Here is a 27301-nt window from a genome sequence, read left to right on the forward strand (position 1 = left end):
TTATACACCAGAAAAATCCAAATTTAAAGTGACCTCTAAAATATAGCAAAATCAAAAAATGTGTTTTTATCAGAAACAATTTTCTAAAGTCTAACTTTAAGGCAGCATTGTAAGTCCTTAATATTGAATCAGAAAATGTGACTTTGAATCACAGTTTTGTGAAAATAATCTGTGTGACCTTTGGTAAATAATTTCTATGTTCTAGTCCGAAGTTTTCTTATGAAATGAGACAAGTGTATTAAATGACCTCTAAAGTCCTGTCCTACTCTAAAATCCTACAATCTCTTCTAGAACAATTCTTTTCTTTTAATCAAAGTTTTGTTTAGAAAAAGCTAAAATTAAAACAAATAAATAAGAGTTTCAATGTGGTATACCGTTTTCACAAATCTCACCAAAATAAAAACACAAAATTATATTAATATCTTCCATATAACTCAAATCAATTCTTTTTTTTCAATTTAAAGAACTGATATTGAGATCAGTGTGCATTTTGTCAAAATGAAAACCAGATTTGATAGACTATTTTTAAAATAATGTCACATAAATAAAAGGAAGAAGGTAAGTTTTTCAAGATTGTTTTATTAGAGAGTCAGCATGGTATATGGTACATGAACTTGGCACTAGATATGGAGACAAGAGGTTTCATGGTATCAAATCCTAGTTCAGCTACTTGACAACTAGTGTGACATGAGAAAAGTAACCCTTTTGGGTCTCAATTTCCTCTTCTATAAAATAAAGTGATTCAAGTAAATGATCCCTTCTAGCTAAAAATTTATGATTCTAGATAATCTTATGGAATCTTTTAATCATAGCCTATGAAGATGAGAAGAATTCATTGACCAAAAGTTTGAAAAAGTTTTGATGAAAGTGGAAAATATAGTCATTCTCTTATCTGACATTTCTTTGAATATTTTCTCTGGAAGTATCATCCCAAAATAATCTCAGGGATCCCTTTTGTTGATGGATCATATCAAGGTTTGAAGAACAATCTCTCTTAAATGAATGGATTTTGTCTAATAATGATTCAACTAAAAGTTAGCTTGTTACAAACACTGCAATCAACTGCTTAAAATAAACCAGTGAGAAATACAGAGCCAAATTGTGGAGAAGCTACAAGACTTTAGGGATGGCAAAAGCATCCCTTTGGACTAAATACAGATACTGATCTTAGCCAAACTGTACCATATTTTATATACCAGTTGCAGTTAGTTATCAATTAATTGCTGTCTCACTCATAGGAATGCAGTCATTTTTCACTCCAGTCTGTGTGTACTCACAGTATTTAATGGCTATACCTAGTAATTCCTCTTTTCATCATATAAATCCATCAATCCTTACCAAATGAATAACAGAGCATTGTATTCTCTCTAATAGCAATCATAAAGCATCTGGCCAGTTTCAAGCTTATTGCCTAAGATAATTTCTTGAAAAAAATACTAAGAAATGCTTGTTCTTATGTCAAAGTCAATTCAGTTGTTAGCCAAATAACTTGATATAATCTATTCTTTATATTTTTTGTTAATAATTTCCAGGACATCCCTTCCAGGTTTTTTTGGTTTAAAATGAAAGCTTTTTTCAGATCTTCAAAAGCGACATGAAAGGCATGTGTATCTTCAGAATATATGAATGTATCTCCAGAAATGGGCTATTATGGTTAATGAGCCAGGACAGAATCTTTGGCAATTGAGAAAGACTAGCTATGGTGAAATGAGCACAGTTGAAAAGGCTTACTTGAGATGAATGCTTTTTATGCAAACAAGCATAGTACTTATGAAACTTTTTATAATAGAATTTAAAGTTAATGACTTGGGAGACTTATAGTTTTCATTCTGAAAGTTGAAATATTTATAGATTGATGCTATTAAAAGCTTAGGGAATGCTCTTGTCCCATGACTGGTGGAAGGGGTGTGGTTTTTTTTTTTTAAATCACAATAGACCAGAAGTCATTCTGAACCCTTTGGAAATGCTGTCCTAATCATAAACCTAAAGGATTTGAACTGCCTATAAATTCTACCTGATAAGCTCTGGATCTAGCCACAAAGCCAAAGACTAAAGTTTCTTTCAAAGCAGAACTACTGCTCTGCTACTGTAGAAACCACAGCTTGGTGATTGTCACTTGCATCCCAAGATCTGTTGATTTTCTATAACTCCAGACTGTGCCTGGGCAGCATCCTCTCCAGTCTATACAGTGTGCTGCCACCTTAAAATTACATATGCATGATCAGCAGCATCCTTGTGAGAGTACCAGATGGAGGAGCTTGGATTTCTGTTTTGAAGTGGTGGTGAGTAGTCCAGTTCCTTTGATCTCATGTCCAGGAAACACTGACCAACGAAAACCCTTCTGCCTGTCCATTTTCTGAACGCCTTGCTCCTACTCTGAAGATAACAGTAAATCCATGCTATCATGAAATCTGCAAAGTTGTCTAGGCGCTATACAAGCATCAAGAGGAATGCCAGTCAACTGTGCCCTTACAGGGAGCCACTACAGTTCAGGTGAGTGTTTCTTTGTCTTTTTGCATAATGGATTTCATGAAGTCTGTGCTGTTGTGTATCACCTATGCCTTAGGAACAGACCGGAGAGAGGAGAGAAAGACAAAGATAGAAACAGATACAAATATATCGAGACAGAGACAAAGACAGAAGGAAACAAAAAAAAACAACAGAAAGATTAGAGGATAAGAGAAAGAGAGACAAACAGGTAGAGAAAAATAAGAGAGAAACAGGGAGATAAAGAGGGAAACAGAAACATAAAGACTAATATAAAATATTGACAAAGATAAACAGAAGTCGAAAAAAAGAGAGAGCAACTTGGGTAGAGATAAAAAGACAGAAAAACTGAAAAGAGCACTCTAGAAGTCCCAAAACTGTGTTCCAATCCAGCAACATTGTTGAGTAACCTTAAGTAGATAATTTTTCAATTTCCAAAGAAAAAAGAGAGAGAATTTAAATAACAATAATGGAGATAATATGAGAAGAAATATGATGCTCACAAAATGCTTCAAATGAATTGGAAATAAAATTATTTATTAAAACTTATTAAAACACTAGAATCTCACCAATAGAAATGAAATTAGAAATACTTTGCAAGCATAAAATGTGATGTATGCTATTATTTCTATTATTATTATTAAATTAATTAGAAGAAAAAGAGCATAATTTTCAAGAGATGCCATTTATTACCTTCAACTAAGGTTGTTGATTAAATTACTAACAAAGGGTTTTTAAGTGGAGATCCCCTGAGTTAGCTTAAAAGAAAAGGATATGCATTCATTATGTATGTATTAATTATATGCAAACAAATGCTTGAAATTATTTTCTGAAATCAATTAAGCATAATTTTCCCTGAAATCTCATTTCCAGTATACATTTCCTTAGCCAAACCCTTCTTCATAGAAAAAAATCAAAGACTGGTTGTCACAATTACCTTGACTTGTCAATAAGATATTGCCTTAATGAGATTTTGCTATCTTTATTTGCTTCTTTAGTTTGTGCTATCAAAACAGCCAGTTATATTACAAATTATTTTTTCCATATAAAGCTATTCTAGGAAGAATCATTTTGCATTAATACAAAAACACTTCAGAAAACATAATCCCCTCCCCTTTCATTTCTCAATATGCTCAGACTTGTTTCACCTAGAGAAACAAGTCCACTCAAGTAAACACTGTAGCAATAGTGGGCAGTGGTAGGTTAGTGCCTAATGGAACTCATTGAACTATGGTACTGTGACCAGACTGAGTTATATATAGTTGCTTTGCTAGAAAGAGTATATCAGAATAAACCTTTTTTTTCTTCCTTCGATGCCTTCTTGAACTCAGCAACTTGGATGACAGTGATAATGATGATGAAAAAGGGGACAGCAATGATCCAGAACAAATTTTCCAGAACATACAGTTCCAGAAAGACCTCATGGCCACAATTCGCTGCAGACCATGGCCCATGAGGCAAAAACTGAAAGCTCTCAGGTAAAGACAACTCATCACCGAGCATTTTCAAATACTTACTGATTTTTTTGACCCAGGAAAGGAAGTCACATAGGAAATTGACCGCATAGAGAAAGAATGGCAATTTACCCTTTGTATTTGTGTAAATTGATGACCTATTTTAGATATGACTTAATGAACTAAAAGTTTATAAATTTTCTTTTTGCTCCTTATATTAAAAACCATGTACTGAGATATATGCACTTTCTGGTAACTTAAGGGGAGACTAATTTCTATTAACTAATTAATGAGAGGTTAGATACTTAGCTATTAGCTACTTAAGGGGAGATTACTCTGAACCCAATTTAGAATAGGTTCATTTTGCTTGAATCAATGCTTTATATAACAATGGTGCTTCAACAACAAAAAAAAAAGACTATTAAAGTGAACCCCATGTCTCTAACTCAGCATAATAAGATACTTGAACTTTGGGCTGAACATTTAGGCAAGATAGTATAGAAAAGCCATTAAGAAGCAGATCAGGAAGGGCAGCTAGGTAGCACAATGGGTAGAGCACCAGCCCTGGAGTCAGAAGGACCTGAGTTCAAATTTGAGCTCAGACACTTAATAATTGCCTAGCTGTATGATCTTGGGCAAGTCACTTAACCCCATTGCCTTAAATAAAAAAAAAAAACAGAAAGCAGATCAGGAGACCTGAATTCTATTCCTAACTCTCTGCCACTGATCTTGGTGTCTGGCCCATTTTGATATGACTAATTATTAGAAGTTCTTTCTCTTTTTAATGAGCTAAAGACCACATCTCATAGCATCTACCTATCACAAATATTTCAACTCTCTGGGGACAACCAAAACAAATCAAGTCTCTCTTCCACATAATAATCTGGAATCCACATAATACTGGAATATTGTCTTCTTTTTTATAACCAGTTCCTATAATCAACTTTGTCATGTCATGGTTTTGAATTCCCTCCCTCATGGTCTTGATCTGGCTGTACTCTTGTTTTTCAATATCCTTGCTAAACTATAATACTCAAAAAGTGGGCATAAAACTCCAAATATAGCCTGATTAGGATAAAAAAAACAGAATGATATCATCTCGATAATTTTGAACCCTGAGCTTCTGATAATTCAATAGTCCCATTTTTTTGCTGCCATGTTTCATTTACTCATACCATTTACAATCCACAAACTCTTTATGTCCCTCTCATATTGTTGAGTCATCTTCTCTAATTTGTACTTGAATTTTCTTGTTTAATCAAGGCATATATTTGTCCCTGAAATTTTTCATTTTATTAGTTTTTGAATTGTACAGCGGCCTATCTAAATTTTTCAAATGTTTTTCAAATTGTTAGCTATCTTTCCAGGCATCATGTCATACAAAAGTATGGTAGTATTTCATATGTGTTTTTGTCCTTGTCATTGATTAAAAACATGTATTAGACTAACACCTTGGAAGGAATCTCGTGGCAGTCCTCTAGCAATCTCCTTCTAATATGACAGCAATCTATGAATCATTACTCATTTAGTTCTGGTCATTCAACCAGTTCCAAATCCACTTAAAGCTGCTACCATCCAATCCATATATCTTCATCTTTTCCACAAAGCTGTTATGAGAGTCTTTTTTTGAATGCCTTACTGAAATACAGCGATATATGATTATGAAATTCCCCTGATCTACCCTTCTAGTTCCTTTGTTAGAAAAGAAAATTAATTTTGGCATCACTTGATCTTATTGAACACAATTCTGGTTCATTGTGATCATAGTTTTCCTTCCTAAGAACTAATAAAACATTGTTTTAATAATTTATTCAGAACTTTTCCAGAGATTGAAGTCAAACTATGTGATCAAAATACATTTATGATCACTTATTCAATATCTGAGCACTTGAGCCCATAGGCTCCATCTCCATGTTTTTTTCCAAGAACAGCAGCAGCAGTTCACAAATTACATTAGCTAGTTCTTTCTGTATTGGGGACATAATTTATCTGGTCTTGGAGCCTTGAACTAATTGACGATTGCTTAAATGTTTTCTTACTCATTTTGTTGTGTTTCACTTCCTTAGTAACCACTTTTTGTACTGTGTGCCCCAATCTGAAGATCATTCTCCACAAGTAAAATAGGAGTTAATTTCTATCATCTCTCCATTTTCATTATCCCTTTTGTACCAAGTAACAGGCCTCTTCATTATTTGATTTTCTCTTGTGCCAAGTTTATTTAAAAAATAGCCCTTTTTGTTTCTTTAGCATGTAATATAAGACAGCTCTTTTGAAGCTTCTGAATCTCCAACATTCTTATAGGGTGCCAATCATTGTTATTCACCTTGAATTGTATGCCTTTGCTACTCTTCTCTTTATAATATCTTTTCATTTAAAAATTGTCCAGTGAATTCTCTACATATAGTCTTTTAGTCAACTTCACTTTTTCCTCCTCAAGAAAAGGTTCTCCTCAAAAAAGAGATAACAGATGTAACACATCTCTAACATCCTAAGTCAATTTCTCTTGAAAAATCTTGGGCTCTGGGCTCCAAACTATCATTTCTATCCAAAATCTCAGCTATGTAACAGAACACACAGTTTTCCCTTCTTTTACTCTGACTTTATATAAATTTTGTATTTAATGTATACACATGAGTTTTCTCAAAAAAAGCAGAAAATGCTTCATTTTCATTTGTATACTCAGTGACTAGCACTGTACTCGGTATATGAGTGTTTAATAAATATTTGTTGAATAATTTACCTTTTGTGAACTCTACAATTGTCATAACTTGTCAAAGTTTCAATCAGTTCTACTTCATTCACTAGTTTCTTCTTATTAATCAAAATCAAAGTCATTCACTCCCTCACTACTTCCTGAACCTTTTGGAAAATGAAATTGTCATTATAACTATAAGAATTTCAATTTCTCTATTTTACCAAGTGATACTCTTTCATTTCAAGTCCCTGATGTCTGCTGATACTTCTCTGAGACTGGAGCAAAGCAGGAATAAAGATTATTTGAGGTGTGGAATTAAGGAAAAGCTCTGTTTCCCAAGTCTAGGGTAATTTCTACTATACCACATATCCTTTAGTTACTAATAAACACATTACATCATTGTTCCAATTATTATTAATATATATGCTGTATATAAATAGCTACCCTGCTATCAACTAAGCCCCTTTTCTAATAATGTTAAAAGCCACCCTTTCTTAATACTTTTCTCCTTCCCTATATCTTATATGTTCTCTCTTGTTCCCATAAGCCCTTTCTCCATGAGCTTGTGGAGTGTCAAAGCAGCATATTACTAGCTAGGCCTTCAGTAGTCTAACTGAAGTAGGCTGAAGTTCACTGATTTATGTCTTCTTGGAAAGCAAGTTAATATTAGCCCCTTTTAAACCAAAGTGAGAGCTCTGAGTTAGATTTTAACATTCAACCTATTAATATAGGCATTGTCCTCTATGCTATCCTTAGGCAAAGTGGCTATGAGCCTGTAACATATTATTATCATTAGATTATGATTGATATGATATTATTATATATTGATTGAAATCTATCCTTTGGGGATCTGTGTAGAATTAATGTAGAAGGTATGTCTTCCCCAGTTAACAACTCTTCTTCAATAAAATATAGATGTACATAAAAACAGTGAATATTGACTCCAAGTTCGGTATTCTCTTTATTTTGAAATCAAGCTAACATGAGAAGGGCTATCATGTTCTCTCTGGATTTGAATTCTTAATCATCTATTTTAGCATGCATGCATATGATCTTAGGCAAATTGATTCTCGGTTTATTTATTTGTAAAGTTGGTAATGGAGGTGGGGACTAAATTTCTTTCTAGTTCTAAACTCTATATTCCACAATCCATAATAATAGCCATGGATCAGGGCTCCTGAAGGATGAGGAAAAGAAAACATTGCAAAGAGAAAGGACTTTCTCCAAGGTATACATCCATCATTTCTTCAACCAATATTTATATGATGTGACCTTCAGGTCTCTATTCTTCCCAATAATCCTCTTTTGGATACTGGTCAATTGTTCAGTTATTTTAAGTCATATTCAACTCTTTGTGAACCCATTTGAAATTTTTTTGGCAAAGATACTGTTGTGGTTTGCTATTTCCTTCTCTAACTCATTGCACAAATGAGGAAACTGAGGCAACACAGTTAAGTGATTTCCCTAGGATCACACAACAAATAGTGTCTGAGGTCAGATTTGAACTTATAAAGATGCATCCTCCTGATTCCAGACCCAGTACTCTAAACACTGTACAATAGTTGCTCTTCTTTATATTTTTCTTTATTTCAGTACTAGAACTAAAACACAATGTAATTAGTCTGACAAGAGCAGAGCACACCAGATCTCTCTCTCTTCATCAATCAAGGCCTTTCCATCCAGCCTAGGATCCTCATTAACTTTATCAGTCACCACCACATCAAACAGCTGATCCATTTTGAGCTTCTAGTCTTTTCCATATTAACTGTTGGGATTTTTTAATTAACAATTAGTATACTTAAGGCCTAGCTAGTAATATGCTGCATTAGCACCTTCACACATTGATGGAGATAGAGTTTATGAGAGAACGCATAAAGATATAGGGAAGGAGAAAAGAAGTAAGGGCACAAGAAGAGAGTAGGGACCTCAAGACTGGTGTTAAACTGTGGGTAGAGCATGAAAAGGGTTGAATTGTCATGCTGTTAGAAAGGTTGATAGTAGAGTGGCTATTCATATATGGCATGTATGCATATATATGTGTATACATATAAAGAAACTATATAAGTAGAGCTTTATGCTCATATCTATGTGCTAGAGATAGCAAGGGGAGCTATGAAAAGAGCTCTAGACTTTGAATCAAGAAGTAATGAATTCAAAAACTACTCAACCATCAACTTCGTGATCCTAAGCAAATCACTTAATTTTTGCCTATGGAACTTCCTTGTCTATAAAGAGTAGATAATAATGACACCTACCTTTCTTTTGGTTGCTTTGAGCATAAAATAACATAATTATACAACACTTTACAAATCTTAAAGAACCATGAAAAGCCTATTATCATCAATCACCACCTTTTCGTGAATGTGACTCTCTAGTAATACTTCTGACTTTTCTCCTCAGATAAGGTCACTATGACATAAAAGAAGAAATTTGTTGCAGTAAAAAAAAATGTTCTGGATTTAGAAATTAATTATAACTCCAACATTTACTAACCATGTGACCTTTAGTAAATCATTGGCTTCTCTGGACCTCATCTGCAAAAATGAAGGGGTTGGAATAAATAACTTCTATGGTCACTTTCCATTATAATCTATGATCCTATGTTATACCCCCTACTATATGACTGACTGACTCTGAGGGAGACAACTGAATTTTGCTCATAGAATTTCCAAAGCTAATGAGCCAAACATCCCCCTCTATACCCTAAATCAGAGGGAGGGTGTTAATATCTGTGAATACTTCATTTAATATCAGTACTGAGAAGCATATGAAATGCATTAGAGGCTTGGATTTGGGGGAGGGGAAGCTAAAGAGAGCATGGAAAAATTGAATTTCCTGATCACCACAAAGCGGTTCAAGGAAACATTTACATAATTCCATCATTCCGCAGCAATATTTCATAGGTTCTGGGGCAACTGTTTACTGCTTCTCTTATTTAAATGTGTTTGGTCCAGAGTTCAGAATATAATAAAATGGTGCTGTCTGGACATGATGACCTTTCTGTCTTTTGCAGACGAGCTAAAGAGATCGTGTTGAAGTTTGAAGGACGACTGACCAGGACAAGAGGTTATCAAGCAGCAGGTGCTGATGTAGGTACACAGTCTTCCTGTCTGCCAGGTCTTTGTGTCATCTGCTAGTCCTATGGGTTTCTAAGTTGCAACTACCTCCAACCAAACCTAATTTGGATAACTAATCGTGCTGCTTTTAGCTTCTTATTCACTCCCATTGAAAACATATTATCCCACTCGCAAGTCCCCTAACATTTTGTATCAACACTTTTCTGAGTGAAACTATTTCCCTGTTTAGTTCTATTTATCTATTGCATATATCAGAGGCAGCTGCATCATGGTAGATATAAAGATGGCCCTAGGCTCAAAAGGACTATTACCTTGGGCAAATCATTTAGCTTTTGTCTGCTTCAGTTTCATCTATAAGATGAGGATAATAACAGTACCTAGCATCAAATGGGATAGTGTTGTTGAAACTGAAGTCAGGAAGACTCATCTTCACAAGCTCAATTATGATCTCAGAAACTTCCCAGTTGTGTACTAGACACTTAACTCACTTAACTCTGCCTCAGTTTCTTCCTCTGTAAAATAAGCTAGAGAAGAAAATGTCAAACCACTATAGTATCTTTCACAAGAAAACCACAAATGGGATCATGAAGAGTGAAACATGACTGAAAACTACTGAACAACACAAAGCAGTGTCTGACACGTAGTATATGTTGGATTTGTGCTTGTTCTTTTCTTTTCTCCCCAGGACAACTAAGACTATGAATGGATGAACATAAATCATTAGGTCTTCAATATATGTAAAGAACTGTGTTAAGTGCTCAGAATATATATCATATATATATATATATATATATATATATATATATATATATATAAACTTCAGTGACAAAGCAAATAATACACTTTTCTTACTGTTTTTTTCAATGATAAAACCATATTTATTTTTGATGCTATGCAATTTTATAATATCAAGGATCTGGTAGGGGAAAATTCCTTTTTATAGCTCTCCAATGATGAACAGATGCGGCATCTGTGGTGGTAATTAACAGTAGTTGTGTCAAATCTACATATATAAATGCTGTTCCCCTTGACAGTGCCCCTAGAAGTAGGGGACCGAACTAGATGCAGAGTCAGGATCTAAGAAATGCTGCTCTTCTCAGGGCACCAGGCTTACCTGCCCATCATTACCAATTGTTATTTGGTTGATCCATAAGGACCCCTTCCTTACAAGGGCAACCTAGCAGAGCATCATCCAATGTATATGGATAGAGGAAATTTTTTACTCAGAGCTACCTATACCTATGCAACCACAGATCTTGTCCAAAAAAATAAATCCCTTGATCTTCTAAGACCTTGCAAATGAAAATTTAAAACATAAACAGAGTCTAATATCAATAGCTGGGAAGAAGCATTACCTAATATATGAATTGTGTTTCTCTGTATGCCTTTCATTGATGCTGGTGATTGTTTAAATAGAGTCTTTGGCCTTGATTAAGATAATTAGTTAATGGAGTTTTTTCTCCCCATAAAGATGATACATTTTATAGCATGTTGACTACCAGTCTCAGCAAATCATTTCTTAAGACAATAATATCGAAACTGACAGAAGGCCTTCATTAAGCAAATAATTTATTCTTTGTACAATAATAATCTAAACAATTTATGTGCTTTTATTTGCTCTTCTCTGTTCTGTACATGAACCAGGCCTACTATTTGTATTTATTTGTGTGTCTGGTTCAGATGTTTTACTTTTGTATATAAAATTCTAAATATAATCAACTAGTCAAGGGCAGCTGTATAGCACAGCAGATAGTATGAGGCCTAGAGTCTGAGTTTAAATTAGATCTCAGACACTTAATAACTATGTGACCCTAGGCAAGTCTCTTAACTTTTTTGATTCAGTTTCCTCATCTGTAAAATGAGTTAGAGAAGGAAATGGTAAACTATTCCAGTATCTTTGCCAAGAAAACCCCCCAAAGTGGTCATGAAGAGTTGGACAGGACTGAAAATGACCAAATGGTCACCGTTAATAACCCTAGCCCATACTGAGAATTTGGCTACCATAAAAAGAATAGTCAAAGTCATAAGCTAGAAGGAACAGCTGGGTCCATCAAGCCCATATCTGTTGTTTTAGGAATAAGGAAATGGAGATTTAACTTTCCCAAAGTCAAATAAATCATAAACATCTGAGGCAGGATTTAAATTCAGGTTCTTTGACTTCAGAGTCTTTTTTCACTGAATCATGATGCTTCCCTATTTCAGTATGTTATTTCAGTAAATTTCTTTAGATTGGAATAGATTTATCTTCTATTAAATTATAAAAAAAGAAAAACAATGCTAATGAATTTTGAGAAAGAGGAAGAAAAGAAGGAAAGAAGGAAGGAAGGAAGGAAGGAAGAGAGGGAGGGAGGAAGGGAAGAAGGGAGGAAGAGAGGGAAGACAGAAGGGAAGAAAAAAGAGGGAAGTTGGGAAGGGAGGAAGGAAAGGAAGGACAAGAAAGAATTAAGAAAATAGAAGGAAGACAGGAAAGGAAAAGAGAAAGTAAAGAGTATCATGAAGGATTGAATCACAAGCATACACTGCCTTGTAGTTAAGGATCTCTTAATTGCTTTGCAGTGGGGCATTTCCTCAGTAATTCTGTTTATATCCAAGACAAACTCTGCTTGCTTTGGTTTGAAATACATGTTCTAGCAAGATTTAAAAAAAAAACCACTATTTTGTAAAATACCTTTAGATATTATTTTCATTTTTAATTCAATTCAGCAAAGACTTATTTAGTCCTTCCTATGTATAAGATTCATTTTTCTCTCAGGGAACCCAATGACAATTTAATTCCTCAACCTAAGTTACAAACCAAGGGGATCTTTCCCTTAGCTGCTCTAGAATGGTAAGGTAGTTAAGATTTTAGGTAAAAGCAATGAACTAAAGATAGGGTCACAATTACTAGAATAACTCTGGAGTTAAACTGGTGTCGTAGAAAGAATGTTGAATTTAATAATAATAGCTAGCTTTTTCATTGTGCTTTAATTTATCCTCACCAAGAGCCCAGGTGGTATGCTATTATTATCCTTATTTTAGAAATGAAGAAATTGCAGCATAGCAGAGGAAGGTGATTTGCCAGGAACATACAATTGGGCTTTGTCTGAAACTGGATTTGAATTCAGGTCTCCCTAATTCTAAATTCAGCACTCTTCAAATTGAATCACTTCACTCCTGAATTTAGAGTCAGAGAAATTATGTCAAAGTCCTTGTTCTCTCCAATACTGCTATAATTTTAGGTAAGTCACTTATACTTTCTAAAAGCTTTTTTTCTATTTCCTTGTTTGTGGAATGGAAAATTCTTCACCTTGTTTGTATATTTGGAAGACTGTTGAAATCTAGTGAATCCTTCTCAGAATAACATTTTTAAGTGCCTAAAATAAAAAACATGCTATTTTAAAGGAAAATGACTATATTTTTAAAACATTTTCCAAATAAAAAAAAAACTTATAGAACCAAGGAAGAGAACCCCAGTCTCAATGATCTTTAAGATTTCTTTTAGTTTTAAATACTTTTAAATTTAGGATCCTAGGCAGTTAAGTGGCACAATGGATAGAGCACTGGCCTTAGAGACAGGAGGATGGGAGTTTGAATACAGGATCAGACTAGACACTTTCTAATTGGGTGACCTTGGGCAAGTCACTTAACCCTGATTTGCCTGAAATCCAAGGCTGTCTCCAGTCATCCTAATTCATATCTGACCACTAAACCCATATGACTCTGGAGGAGAAATTGAAACTGATGACTTAGCACAGCACCCTCACACACACACACATACACATACACACACACACACACACACACACACACACACACACACACACTCAAATCCAATTCATGTGCTTGTTATATTATCACCTCCCTCATGCCAGGCTCTTCTTCAAGAACAAAGGACAAACATTTTAGGATCCTAAGTTTCACCAGAACCTCTAGTTAGGAAATGTAGTGAACAGAGCACTGGCCCTATCACTGAAACTGAGTTCAGATCCAGACTCAGATATTTGACATTTACTAGTTGTATGGCAAATCACTTAATCCTGATTGTCTCACATCCAGGGTCATCTCCAGTCATCCTAATCCATATCTGGCCACTGGATTCAAGTGATGTCAGAGGAGAAAGTGAGACTAGTGACTGCATAACATCCTCAGTTGCTTCAACAGATTGTTCTAATATCATGGGCTCAAGACTTTAAAAATCTGGTTTTCCTTTTCTGTATTTTATTCATGTTCTTCTCTAACTTAACTCTCAAAACTGAAAAAAATAGTACTGCCATGCTTTGACTAAGAAAAAAGGGGCTATTCCATCAATGATCATGGAAACCATGCCTCTCAATGGGTAGATAGTTGAAACAACATTAAGTGAGGAATATCTGATTTCAAATCTGACCTAAGATACTTATTAGCTGTGTGACTCTAGGCAAGTCACTTAATTGTGTTTGCTTCAGTTTCCTCATCTGCAAAATGAGCTGTAGAAGATGACAAGCCACTACAGTATTTTGTCAAGAGAACCCTAAATAGGGTCACAAAGAGTTAGCTACAATTGAAAAATAACTCAACAGCAAATACCTCTTAAAACCAAATAATATAAGCTTTCTGCTTTCTTCTTCTTCTTCTTCTTCTTCTTCTTCTTCTTCTTCTTCTTCTTCTTCTTCTTCTTCTTCCTCCTCCTCCTTCTCCTTCTTTTTCTGTTGCCACAACATACTGTTGACTCATATTAAACTCCTAGTCCACTATAATCCTCAGATCTACATTATCCTCAAAGATAAAGTGAAGAAAAAATTCCTCCTTCCAGAAATAAACATTTTCACTAATAAAAGAAAAAAGATTCTACTTATTCTTTGTCTGGAAGGCTTTCCAAGAATTTGCTACTTTTTAATCTTGGAATCAGTGAATATGTTCTTGAATTTATGACGAGTGAAAAGAGTTAGAAATAAGATAAGTTGCCAAAAATGTTTCTTTATTATTTATTTCTGTGAACTTTCACTTATAAACATTCCTTTATGTTTATAGAGATTAGAATCATTGACCTAATTGCTCAGATTAATCAAAAGGTTCTGGACAAAGAGAATAAGAGTAAATCTACATGTTATAAAATTGTGCTAAATGGAACCTTCTAGAATTTATCTACTCTAGTTGAAACCAAGCAGTTGACCTGAATGTTGATACATTAGTATGTTGTTACACTAATGAAAACTTAAAAGATGCCTGGAAATCATAAGGAAGATTACTGTTGAGAGGAAAGAATTACTTTGGACAAGTTATGGTAACTTCTTGGGCCTCAGTTTCCTAATTTGGGAAATGGAGGCAGTAATACCTTCACTCTCTACCTCATAGCATTGTTATGAGGCTCATTGAGATGATGCATATAAAATTATCTATTAAATTATGGCACTGAACTAAATGAACATTTAGATAACTTTCAGCTCTAGATTTTATAATTTAGTATTGCAATAATAAAAATATCTGAACTTTCTTTAGTCATCCTAATTCATATCTGGTCACTGGAGCTAGATGCCTGCAGAGAAGAAAATGAGGTTGGTGACTTAGCATAGTACCCCCCTCACTCAAATCCAATTCATGTGCTTGTCATGACATTACCTCTCTGATGTCATGGTCTTCTTTGAAATGAAGGACAAACATCATCATTATCAACCAGAAAGAAGAAAGGGATATTTCCATGGTACTCATATTTGATAGATAAAATCTAGAACATAATGTTCTCTTCTTGATAATTAATTACATAAGGAATAATTATATTTATATGCATATAATATATATTAAATTTATATATATGCACGACTAAACTAAAGAGCACCAAGACGCCTTTAGCCCATGAAAACAAAAGATTGGTTGAAGGAATTGGAGGTATTTATTCTAGATCAGAGAAAATATAGGCAAGATGAGTAATTGTTACTTTGAAGTATATAAAGGACACTTGATGTTTGGCAAGTGTTTGGTGCTATTTGTCCCAGGAAAATTTTTTGCTGCTTGCCTTGTGGAAAAAATTACTTGTTATAGCTCTGGCCGGAATTAGAGTTTGAAGTATTTTTTGTCTGACCCATGATTATTAATCATAATCTGAGCTCCCTTAGACCTGAGAGTTATTGTATAAAATCTCTGCCAATCTTATGAAAGAGGGCTCTCTGAACCCTGTTGCCTAATGCATAAAACAAAGGGTCAAGGAATCTTTTGATTCTCCAACCTATTAATAATATTTCAATTACTAATCCAATTAGAATACATTAGACTAGTAATTCTCCATCCTGGTTTGGTGACATCCCAAGGAATCACAAATGATAGGATCACTAGATTTCTTTAAAGGGACTCCAGAAATCATTTATTCCTCCTCCCTCATTTCACAGATGTGAAATATGATGCTCAATAAGGAAGAGCCCAAGGACATGTAGGTTGTAAGTGGTAAAGTCATGAATCAAATACAAGTCTTCTGATAAAAATCTCATGCTCTCTTTCCTACAATTGACAGTCATTGGATAGGAGTACAGAATTGCAGCACATAACTTTCTTATACTATTTAAGATTATTTTTCTCTTGCTATTTCACCACATTTCTTAAGAAAAGTAAGCTATGTCATAAAATGGTAAAACAAAAAGAAAAAGCCTCAAAAGAAACATCATCTCAATCTTATAAGTCTGGAAGATGTGAAATATTTCTCTAGTCTGCTTCCTTCCATTATACTAAATAGTGAATAGAGTTCCAGAGAAATGTAATGACTTTTTCAGGATCACACAGTCAGTTGTAGCAAAACTACTATTAAAAATCTGATATTCTGACTCTCAATTCAGTCTGATTTTCATTACATTATGATACTAACATTGGAAGGAAGGAAGGAAGGAAGGAAGGAAGGAAGGAAGGAAGGAAGGAAGGAAGGAAGGAAGGAAGGAAGGGAGGGAGGGAGGGAGGGAGGGAGGGAGAGGAGGGAGATGTCATAGAGATGTCATCTGATGTACCCTTTTTTAAAGCAATGATAACATAAATTTGATTATAGTTCTGAGAGTGTAAGAGGTGAAAAGAGAAGTGGGGTATCAGAACAGAAAATTACCAGAGTAATAAAATGAACTTGCTATATCTCAGGAAGTAGGGTGCAGGATTGTTTGGCTTCTCCTAAGTAAAGTGAAGCAACAGCAACAGTAGCAGCACTTCAGGGGTGGGGGTGGGGTGGGGAATTGGCCAGGGAGAAGAAGAAACATGAACTCAATAATGCAAATCATTTCAATGCTCTGACTCTCAATTTCCTCACCTATAAAATGAGGACAATATTACCTTTACTGCCTAATCACACAGAGTTGGGTTTTTTAAAGAGCACTAAGTAAATGTGAATTCTTATTAGTATCATCCTCTGAAGTCTTCCCCAAAGCCTCAACATGGTACACCAGTGACTATGAAGTTCTAGAAACTATTTTTATAGAGATGGATTCTGACAAATTAGAATGACTTCAAGAATAGACCTAATGATAGAGTATTTGTCTTCTGTCCAAGAACTACCCTGATTAAGTTCAAATAGGCTTATTACATTGATTGAAGGATAATTTATTTTTCAGGTGTGACTGAAAGAATATCTACTGAGTTGTAAATTTGCAATCTGTATCAATTGAAAGAATATGCATGCAAATAAAATCACAGGTCCTAGGAGCATTGAATTATACTTATTATTTGTGCATATATCTTACTTCCCTTTACAAAAGCCATCATATCTTAGAAATAAAACTGTTTGACTGGGTTTTAGTCCAGACCTTCCACTAACTCACTCAGACCTTGGACAAGTCTCATACCATTTCCTACACCTTTAATTCAGCTGTAAAATTAGTCAAACCTATTTTTGATGATTTTTAAGACTCTTTCAGAATCTAAAATCCTTATGATTCTTAGCTAGATTCTAAGAGTATTGAAGATGAGTCCATAACTGGCTAATTTTGTATGCCATAATGTCTGCCACAGTGTCCTCCACATAGTAAATATTAAATATCTGAAGGATGGATGGGTAAGTCTATATATTGCCAGCACAAAGTTAAATTACTGGCACATAATAGGTTAGGAATAGGAACTAGAATTGTGATATCATTGACACAGGAAGTATATCTCCTAATATACAACAGTATCTTCTCTGCTGATTTTGGTTCAATTGCTACCTAAAAGACTTAGAGCTTGTGATTTTCCCATGACCACTTAGCCAGCAGTTCAGTTTCAATACTGAAAACCAGTCTTCCTAGTTTTGGGGCAAGCTCTCTATCTGCTATCTACCACAAAAAGTTTTTAATATGTGCTTGTTGATTGATTGATTAAATTGATAGTTTCTTCATCTCTAAAAATAGATTGGACTACAACAGTAGTGTCAAATTGAAACATCCCTATGGGCTTCATATTGACTTAGGAAAAAAACGCAAATAAAGGTGGTAAATACTCAAGAGTTGTTTAAACTGCTTGTAGCCTGTGGGTTACAATTTTGACACCTCTGGGCTAGATGTTCTGTTAGACCTCTTGTAGCTTGATAGCTCTATGTATGTTAATCCAAATATCAAATGCAAAAACAATAACATGGTAATACTATAAGAAAGCTGGTTCTCACTAACATTTGACAAAAGCTAGGATTTCTTATATTTTTCCGTAACGAATGAGCTATGTATCTGCTTGCTCTGAATCAGTGGGATGCTCATTAGTGCTGAGGTAGTCTATGATAGACCCCATGGTTCATCTAAAAAGGTAGACTCTATCTGCTACAACCTGAGGGAAACCCCCCTAACTACATCAAGGTTCAAAAATTACCAGGTTCAGCGAAAGATGTCTAATGTCATGAAAAATTCTGTAGTCCCTCCCCCATGCAGAAAACATGCTCCTAACTCCCTCTCATCTTTATAGTTCCATGACCATGCACTTGGATATCAACACGATCCCCAGAGCTTTTGATTGCTGCCTTATTCCTGAAAGTAATATCCTCTTCTTCTTGTCCATTTTTATTTAGCTCTGGAGGAAATTTGTCCGACTTGCCTATAACTTTGTGGTCATCTTCATTCCATGGGAAATGAGAATAAAGAAAATAGAAAGTAAGTATTTATAATCTGAGGAGAGATAGGGAATATTGGCAGGTTTTACCTCCCATGCTCTGTTCTAGAAAGTCTTTGCATACACAGAAAAAAAGTGGGTCATCCTTTTCTTTTATTATAATGGACATATTTTCTCACTTTTTTCTTTTATCCTTTAAAGTAAAAAAAGAAAGAAAGAAAAACCAAATTGTTTTAATAATTATGTATAGATAAACGAAAACAAATTCCTACAGTGGTTATATCCCAAAACAAATCTCAAGTATATCATTTCTCTTCAAAAAATATGGATACCATAATTCCTTGATGGTCCTCTGTGATTATGGTTAGGCATTGCATCAACTAGTTATTAGTTCATCACCCATTTCCAAAGTAATGTTTGCAGGTGCATTTTTGCATAGTGGACCAATTATTAGGCTGGAGTGAGGAAGACATGGGTTCAAATCCTACCTCTGGTACTCACTAGTAATATGACCATGGAAAAACAATTTAAGTGAGATGCAGTTTCCTCTTTATTTTAAAATAGAGATTAGTCTGACAGAGTTGAGCTATTATGAGGTTCAAATGTGTAGGGATAGTAAAAGTATTATAAAATCCAAATACTTTTTTTTAAATTAGGAACTTGAGCAATTTCTTAGAAAATTAAAAAAAAGTGATCATTTAACTCTAACTATAGGACCATTACTAGATCTTCTTTCTCCTGAGGAAAATTTAGCTTGAGGTGGTAAGACAAACAATAGTATTTCTGCTCTTGATAAAATCACTAATACTTTCAAACCCTACAGTTCCCTAGGGACAGGGATATAAGCAACAGGCAGGAGATCCTAGAAGAAAGAATTTAGGAAACTTGTACCATAAGAAAAAGACCTGGGAGAGACAAGACAATAACAGAAAAGAGAGGAAGGAGTGAACCAACAACCAATAGAGAACCATAAGACAAAATAATGGTGGGCTAAAGAACCCCCAAAAGAAGGAACCATGCCTTCTTCCATAACACTTTGGCACAAAGCTCCACCTTAATTATAGCTCTAACTCCCTTTTAAATTCCATCAAATTATAGCAAGGGTAAGAATATTCCCATTTTGTAGCAATTTAAGATTTACAAACCACCTTCCTCATATAGGGGTAAGTATGATACACAATTTTCCATCCTATGGTAAGCAAAGGTAACATGGCCTGATAGAAAGGACACTGGATTTAGAGTCAATGTGACCTTTAATGAGGCACTTTAATTCTCAATGGCAGTTTTTTTCTCCCAATATGTAAAATTAGGACTTAGAGCTAGATGATATCAAATTTTCCTACCTCTCTAAATCTTATAATATTGCCACAAGAGTAGTTATAATTCAATCACTATACATACAATCACAAAAACAAAAAAATGCTTATAAAATTAAATAAGTAATATGCTACTCTGCACAGCTTTTCATTTATATACACACACATGGAATTTTCAAACTCAAGTGAATCTAGGTCTCAGTGTTTTCATCTGAAAAATGAAGAAATTGTTTATAATTTAATGAATTGAGCATTAGACATAGGATTATTGTTGTTTAGTTGTTTTCAGTCCTGTCTGTCCCTAGCTATGTTATGGTATATGTGTAATTTTGAGCAAGTCAACTCTGTTTTTTCATCTGTAAAATGAGGGAGTCATAATCAATGAGCTCTACCATCCCTTCCAGTCTTAAATCTCTGATCCTATAATTTGTTCGATCCCTTCCAGTCTAAAGCCATGATCTTATGATCATTAAGTTCTCTTTAAGCTCTGTGATTGAAAGCTTAATAATAAGTAATTCATGAAGGAAATATCATTAGTTAGTGTTCTGATTGGTCTATAAGTCATCCCATCCCTTGGCAAGGGGTTTAACATGGATATATGGGAGTAACCAATGATGGAAGTTGCAATGTAGGTAAAGCTTAGAATGGAAGCCTTGATAATCATTTTTCCCAATACAGAGCTTAAAGTGCAAGGGAAAATGTAACAGTGAACTATTTGAATTTAGTTCCAGTCTTTATTTAAGAAGGAGAATATTTGAGGAGAAAGGGAAGATATCTAAAAACCATTGTGCCTAAGAGTTAGATAATGCTGACCTTTATCATATTAAAAGTTATAAAATACCTTTGAAGATAACATATCTGATCCATTGACAATGATGGTTTGGAAATTATTTTGTTTTTGTTTCCCAGAAGTGTTGTTATAATTATGCCAATCAATACTTATTTCTTCACCTTCCCTTTTACAAACAATAATATATATTTAAAATCTGACTGCCTTTTCAACATTATCCTAGGGTATAAATTATCTGGTATCTAAAGTTTTATACAAAATTATTGTTTTCTAAATTTCTAACCTCTTAGAAAAAAATTAATTTCTCTTATACAAACAAATCAGAGTCTGTCAATCTTGAACCTCAGCTGTATCCTTTGCTTTAGAAGCAATATATGTTAATTCTTTTTTTTAGGTTTTTTTGGCAAGGCAAATGGGGTTAAGTGGCCTGCCCAAGGCCACACAGCTAGGTAATTATTAAGTGTCTGAGACTGGATTTGAACCCAGGTACTCCTGAGTCCAGGGCCAGTGCTTTATCCACTATGCCACCTAGCCACCCCAATATATGTTAATTCTAACAGTTTTTAAATAAGGATTACTCTTGGTATGAAACTGGACCATTAGAATACAGTTTTTTATTTTAAAAGAAATATATATGGGATATGCTATTGTCATAATTTTCCTATAAAAGTTCTTAGAGAAACTAAAGTGAGTTATCTGTTCAGATTCAAGAAAGCAACAATTTAATTGAATAATTATGTGGTTAGTTGTAGGCGAGTTGCAGGTTAACAGCATGGTTTTTAGAAAGCATATATTTAATCAATGCAATTTCCAAAATAGCTATAACTATTTCCCTTCAACATCATCTAGCTCAATCTCTCTACCAACATATCTGAAAAGTGGTCATGAGGGGCGGTAAGGTGGCATAGTGGATAAAGCACTGGCCCTGGACTCAGGAGTACCTGGGTTCAAATCCAGTCTCAGACACTTAATAATTACCTAGCTGTCTGGCCTTGGGCAGGCCACTTAACCCCATTTGCCTTGCAATAAAACCCTAAAAAAATAAAAATTTAAAAAAAAGTGGTCATGAAATCATGAAATTTTTGCTTGAATACTTTCCAGAAGGGTAAAAGCCACTACATCGTGAAGCAACCCATTCTACTTTTGGACACTCTGAGGAGTGAGAAAATCAATAATGTTCCATAAACATCAGGGTATAGACTCCCTTGTCTTTCACCATCCATTAATTGAGAATAATTGCATATTCCCTTAAAGACTTCTTTAAGATTAAACATTTCTATTTCTTCAACTATTCTTCATATGAGATGATTTTAAACCCTTTCATTACCCTGGTCACTCTTGGCCAGACACGGGTCTCATTTTTAAAATCTGACTCCTCAAAATTAACAAAATATCAAAAGTTATAGATGAAAGAATACCACCAACTCCTCTATAAGTGTTAAGGAAAAGAATGCATATCAGATATAGAGCATCCTTTATTTTGTCCTACAAATAATACAAAATCCTGACCACTAATTTGGTTGATACAATTATTTTCCTCATTCTTCTGAGTCCTATCTTCCCCCAACCATCCACCATCCCACAGCATCCCACTCCAATCCCATGCAGATTGCTATACAATCCTTCAAACTTGTAGTGTCTCCTGCTTATTTGGACTACCCTCAAAAGGGAAATATCCTTAGGCTAGAGAGGCAGCTCCTAATATTTGGTCCTACTTTCACCTTAGGAAATCACACAAATCTAATGGTACTTAGAATCCCCCCCGAGAAATTAATTTTGAATTGCCAAAGAAGCAACATCCTGGACCATTCAAATAACTCATGGTAGCAGAGAAGGGCAAAGTCTAATTTTTTTTTCTAATTTTTTTTTGTATATTTTTTTCCTCCTCTTTATTATGATTGGATCCTTTACTATTGTCCACTCAGTCACCATGATAGGTTAAGTTCTTATCAGTTTTTGTCTATATTTTTGTAATAGCCTTCTAATTGTTTTCCTTATCTCAAGCCTGTCTCCCCTTTTATTAATTAAATTTAATTAATCTTCTGGAAATCCAGCTGTCAAAATGATTTTGGTAAATCTCATGTCTTACCATGTTATGATACTGCTCAGTGAATTCCAATGGCTCTCTCTTACCTTCAGGATCAAATACAAAATCCTCTGTTTGGTATATAAAGTTCTTTATAACTTGATGCCTTTTTAGCTTCCTAGTCTTCTAATGCATTACTCACTCTATTAGGACTGTTGAACCACTGATTAATCCTAGTCCTAAAACTCTGACATTGCTCTAGAAGGCTGGAGTTTTAGGCAATCTAAATACAGTACTCTCTCAGAAAGCTGAGGTTCTGAAAATCCCATTACTATGATTTTCTCTTCTTCACAGCTGCTATCACAACAGGCTAAAATATTACACTATTCTTTTCCTCATAACTAGGATCAGGAATGCACAGCCTAGAAACTCTTTTTTGTTTTTTTCTTAGGGTTTTTTCAAGGCAAATGGGGTTAAGTGACTGCCCAATTCTACACAGTTAGGTAATCATTAAGTGTCCCAGGTCAGATTTGAACTCAGGTACTCCTGACTCCAGAGCTGGTGCTCTAACCACTGTGCCACCTAGCTGCCCCACTAGAAACTCTTTTTTGAGCTATTTTGATAAAAGTACATACAAGTGTGTGATAATGAATGACAGTAAAGATCAAAGTTTATTTTTTTTCCTCTTCTATATCATGGACCAATCCCTTACACTTAGAATACAAGTTTCAGGGGCAGCTAGGTGGTGCAGTGGATAGAGCACCAGCTCTGGAGTCAGGAGTACCTGAGTTCAAATCTAATCTCAGAAAATTAATAATTACCTAGCTATGTGACCTCGGGCATGTCACTTAACCCTATTGCCTTGTAAAAAAACAAAAACAAAAACAAAGAATATAAATTTCAGTGTTTAGCAGGCTTTATCTTAATAAATAAAGAGTAACTTGAAAAGTCAAATAAGGACTAACAAGACTGACTAGCTCCTAAGGTACTTTATTAACAAATTCATGGATTCTTACTTTTCTTGTTTATGTCCCAAGTTGGTGTCTTGATCAAACTTCTTCACCTCTAATAGGAAGAGTTCTACATAGTGGACAACAGAAGATGGAGAGAAAGGTCTGCCAAAAAAAAAAATGTACAGGGAAACTAGATACCTGCTATCAATATCAAAGTTCAATGGACAATATTTATCTATAACTATGAGACAAGTGATCAGAAAATTTCCAGCAACATTTGTTAGAAAGAGTTCTAGACAAGAAAGGAAATCATAGTGGTTGATAAGTAAAAGAAACAGTTAGGTGGTTAGCATGTAGGAGCTCCACTTATGGGCAATAGTGAATCTAATTTGTAGACAGAACACACTGTCAGGATAATCTGGTGGCAGACAATAAGTAGAATTGGATTTATATTGGGAACCAATATGAGACAGGCCTAGCAGCAGGTAGCAGGGACATAGCCAATTGGAGTTGACAGAGATCTAGTCAGAGCAAGCCACTAGAACTTTACCTTAAAGTTGACATGGTTCTGAAAGACTTTAAAGTTCTTCTGTTCTGGGAAATAATTTGAAAATAGCACTTAGTATATAAATATAATTACTTAAAATAGGAAGCTAACAGATGACCCATTTCCTCCCCTAGAGGCTTCATGCCAATTGACCTACCTGGTCCTGAACTTTCCTACCTTGACTCTGGCAATCTCCCAAGTCATGAGATCACAATATTCCAAAGTCTTTACTCTTATAATCAATTTCTTCAAAAGTTGACTCGTGAGGAGTCAAGTTTCACATTGCATGTACTTGATACCTTTTATGAAGCCTGTCTTGGGTACCAAAATATTTAGTTAATATTTTAGGGAGGGCAGCTAGGTGGTGTAGTGGATAAAGCACCGGCCCTGGAGTCAGGAGTACCTGGGTTCAAATCTGGTCTCAGACACTTAATAATTACCTAGCTGTGTGGCCTTGGGCAAGCCACTTACCTCCATTTGCCTTGCAAAAACCTAAAAAAATTTAAAAAAATTAAAAAAAAAAAAATATATATATATATATATTTTAGGGACTAGAATCAGGGATCCAGTCCCAAAGAGGGCTAAGGGAAATGAAGCCTGGGTTCAGAGCAAAAAAGTACTCATGGAGAACTAAGATAGCAAACAGCTTATTAAAATTGAGTAAGGTACAAGTTATGGTAGAAAGGAGAATTGATCACAAAGCATACCTACAATGTCAAAGGAGACAAAAGTTCCTGAATCACTTTCCTTATGGACACAGAAATACTTTAAATTTCTTATTAATATACCAGATTACTCTCAGCATCCAGGGCATAGGTTTTCTCAGTTGCATGAAGTTCAGGCAGGAAACCAAGCCAACTAGATGATTATCAGATCATAGAATTTAGAGTTGAAAGGAATCTCAGAGACCATTTAGTTCAACTCCTCCCATTCAAAATAAATTCCACATTGCTAAAGGCTGGAAAGAATAGAGAACAAACTGTCACACATGCTTTATTGCCCTCAGGGTCTCCATGATACAACAAATAGAATGGTAGCACATTATTTAGATTATAATGAACCATGCTTTACTTCCATGCATCTGCTCTACTTTGTGTATGGGCTGGAAGAAAAGGGAAGAGAACTGTACCACAGTTTTGTAGATGATGTCCCTGAAACACTAATGCAGTTTTAAGTTTTAATAGTAATTCTTACCAAGTTTTTAAAAGAGCTGAACTAAGAATTTTGGATCACCCTGTATAACATTGCTTCAGTTGACTTTATATTGGTCTACACAATCAGTAAAATTAGACCAAAAGGGGATCAAATATATTTCAATTTCTGCATTTCTCAATTACTCTTTTACTTTTATATTGTATAGAATAATAACAAGATCAATAGAAGTAAGAAATGCACTATGTCTTGTGCATTGTGATCTAAAGAAAATCATCACTACTGCCTTAAAATACAGAAATAGCCTTGAAGTAGGGATCAAAAGTGAGCAGCTAATGTATCCTTATATCTCCTAAGGTCATTTTGGATCTGGTGTTGCCTCCTATTTTATATTTTTGAGATGGCTGTTTGGAATTAACATCGTGCTTACCATAATGACGGGTGCTTTTATTGTTCTTCCAGAGGTAAGAATCATCAGGTAAAAAAAAGAAATGTGGCAGTTTGGGAAATAGGAAAGTAAATTACATTTTTTTTTGTCATGGAAGATAGTGGGGGATGGTTTAAATGTTGAAAAAGAATCACAATATGAAATTCAATTCATTGCTAAATGTCATTTCTGTTCATTTAGTGAGGCGATTGCTGTCTAACCCATGCACACTAGCAATTATACTATAGTCAAATCCAATCTGACACCAAATATAGGTCTTCCCAAGTTGACCTTATTTCATTGATAACTACTCTTCAAGGGTTATTATTCAACCATCTAGGTCCTTAACTAGCACTGAGTGGTTGACATAAAATTTTCCTATTAATTACTGAGTAAACCATATGTGAAAAATTTTAAATCTTTCCTAGTACAAGATAAACTATTTCTCTGACCTCCTTTCAAAGTACTAACTGCCATAGAAATAAATCAGATTAGTATAAAAGTAGGTGTGCTTCTCTTTTGTTTTTTTCTTTTTTTTAATTAAGCTTCTATCCAGTGAAGTGTATTCTTTTATGACTTTTTACTTATCTCACTCCAATCAAAACTCTTTTCTCCTGAGGGTTCAAGTAAGAAGCTGATCTGATTAAATCGATTTTGTGAACATTTTTTCTTAACATTGACATTTCTGAACATAGAAGTTGTTTCCAGGTGTAATTTCCTAGTTATATCCTTTCACCTTTTATATATCCCTATATTACACACCCTGCAGTTTTCCATGAATTCTACAAAATGGTGATACAGGTTATCTCCTGCAAGTTTTATGTACATTATCTAATGGTAAGATTTGGATAATAATACAAGTGCAGGATAAGCACTTTGATATATTGAAGGATCTGGAAATCCACAGATGTGTATGTATTCCCTCCAGCTATATAGATCACACTGTACCTAAACTTGCTCTTTCTCTCCAACCACTGTTTAGGTCTTCCTATGAATACACCACAAAAAGTCCACCCAATGATCTGGAACATCTTCCTTCAAATCTGTTGTCATTGTATAGATGCCAATGAAACAAGCTGGTTAATGACTGGATTTCCTTCTCTTTCTCAATGTGAACAGTCCACCATGTTTTTCAAATCATACATCACTCTGAAAGCATCTATTATAATGTTGCATCCAGAGTTCATCTTTGTCACTGTTACAGCCTTCTTAATGCATCTTCATACTCTTTCTTGTACTTCAGGTGACCTTCAAATAAAATACTTTAGAGACTGAGATATGCCATAACTTTCAGCTATACAGTATCACTAGGGGAATATTGTTATTAAAAGATGGAATTATTTCAGTCATGAAAAGTACCAAAATTTTCCAAAGGCAATC

General features: G+C 34.6%; 1 protein-coding gene across 1 annotated transcript in view; it reads left to right on the forward strand.

Moving 5' to 3' along the window:
- Positions 1–2388: 2388 nt before the first annotated feature.
- TMC3 (transmembrane channel like 3) overlaps positions 2389–27301 on the forward strand; it is a 61836-nt gene continuing 36923 nt past the window's right edge. Inside the window, exons 1-5 of the mRNA XM_074233990.1 lie at positions 2389–2493; positions 3819–3965; positions 9650–9725; positions 18670–18751; positions 25852–25958. Of these exons, the coding sequence (XP_074090091.1) occupies positions 2405–2493; positions 3819–3965; positions 9650–9725; positions 18670–18751; positions 25852–25958 (501 nt within the window). The 5' untranslated portion in view covers positions 2389–2404. The remainder of the gene's footprint in view (positions 2494–3818; positions 3966–9649; positions 9726–18669; positions 18752–25851; positions 25959–27301) is intronic.

This window comes from Macrotis lagotis, chromosome 4, assembly GCF_037893015.1.
Source record: "Macrotis lagotis isolate mMagLag1 chromosome 4, bilby.v1.9.chrom.fasta, whole genome shotgun sequence".
NCBI lineage: Eukaryota > Metazoa > Chordata > Mammalia > Peramelemorphia > Peramelidae > Macrotis > Macrotis lagotis.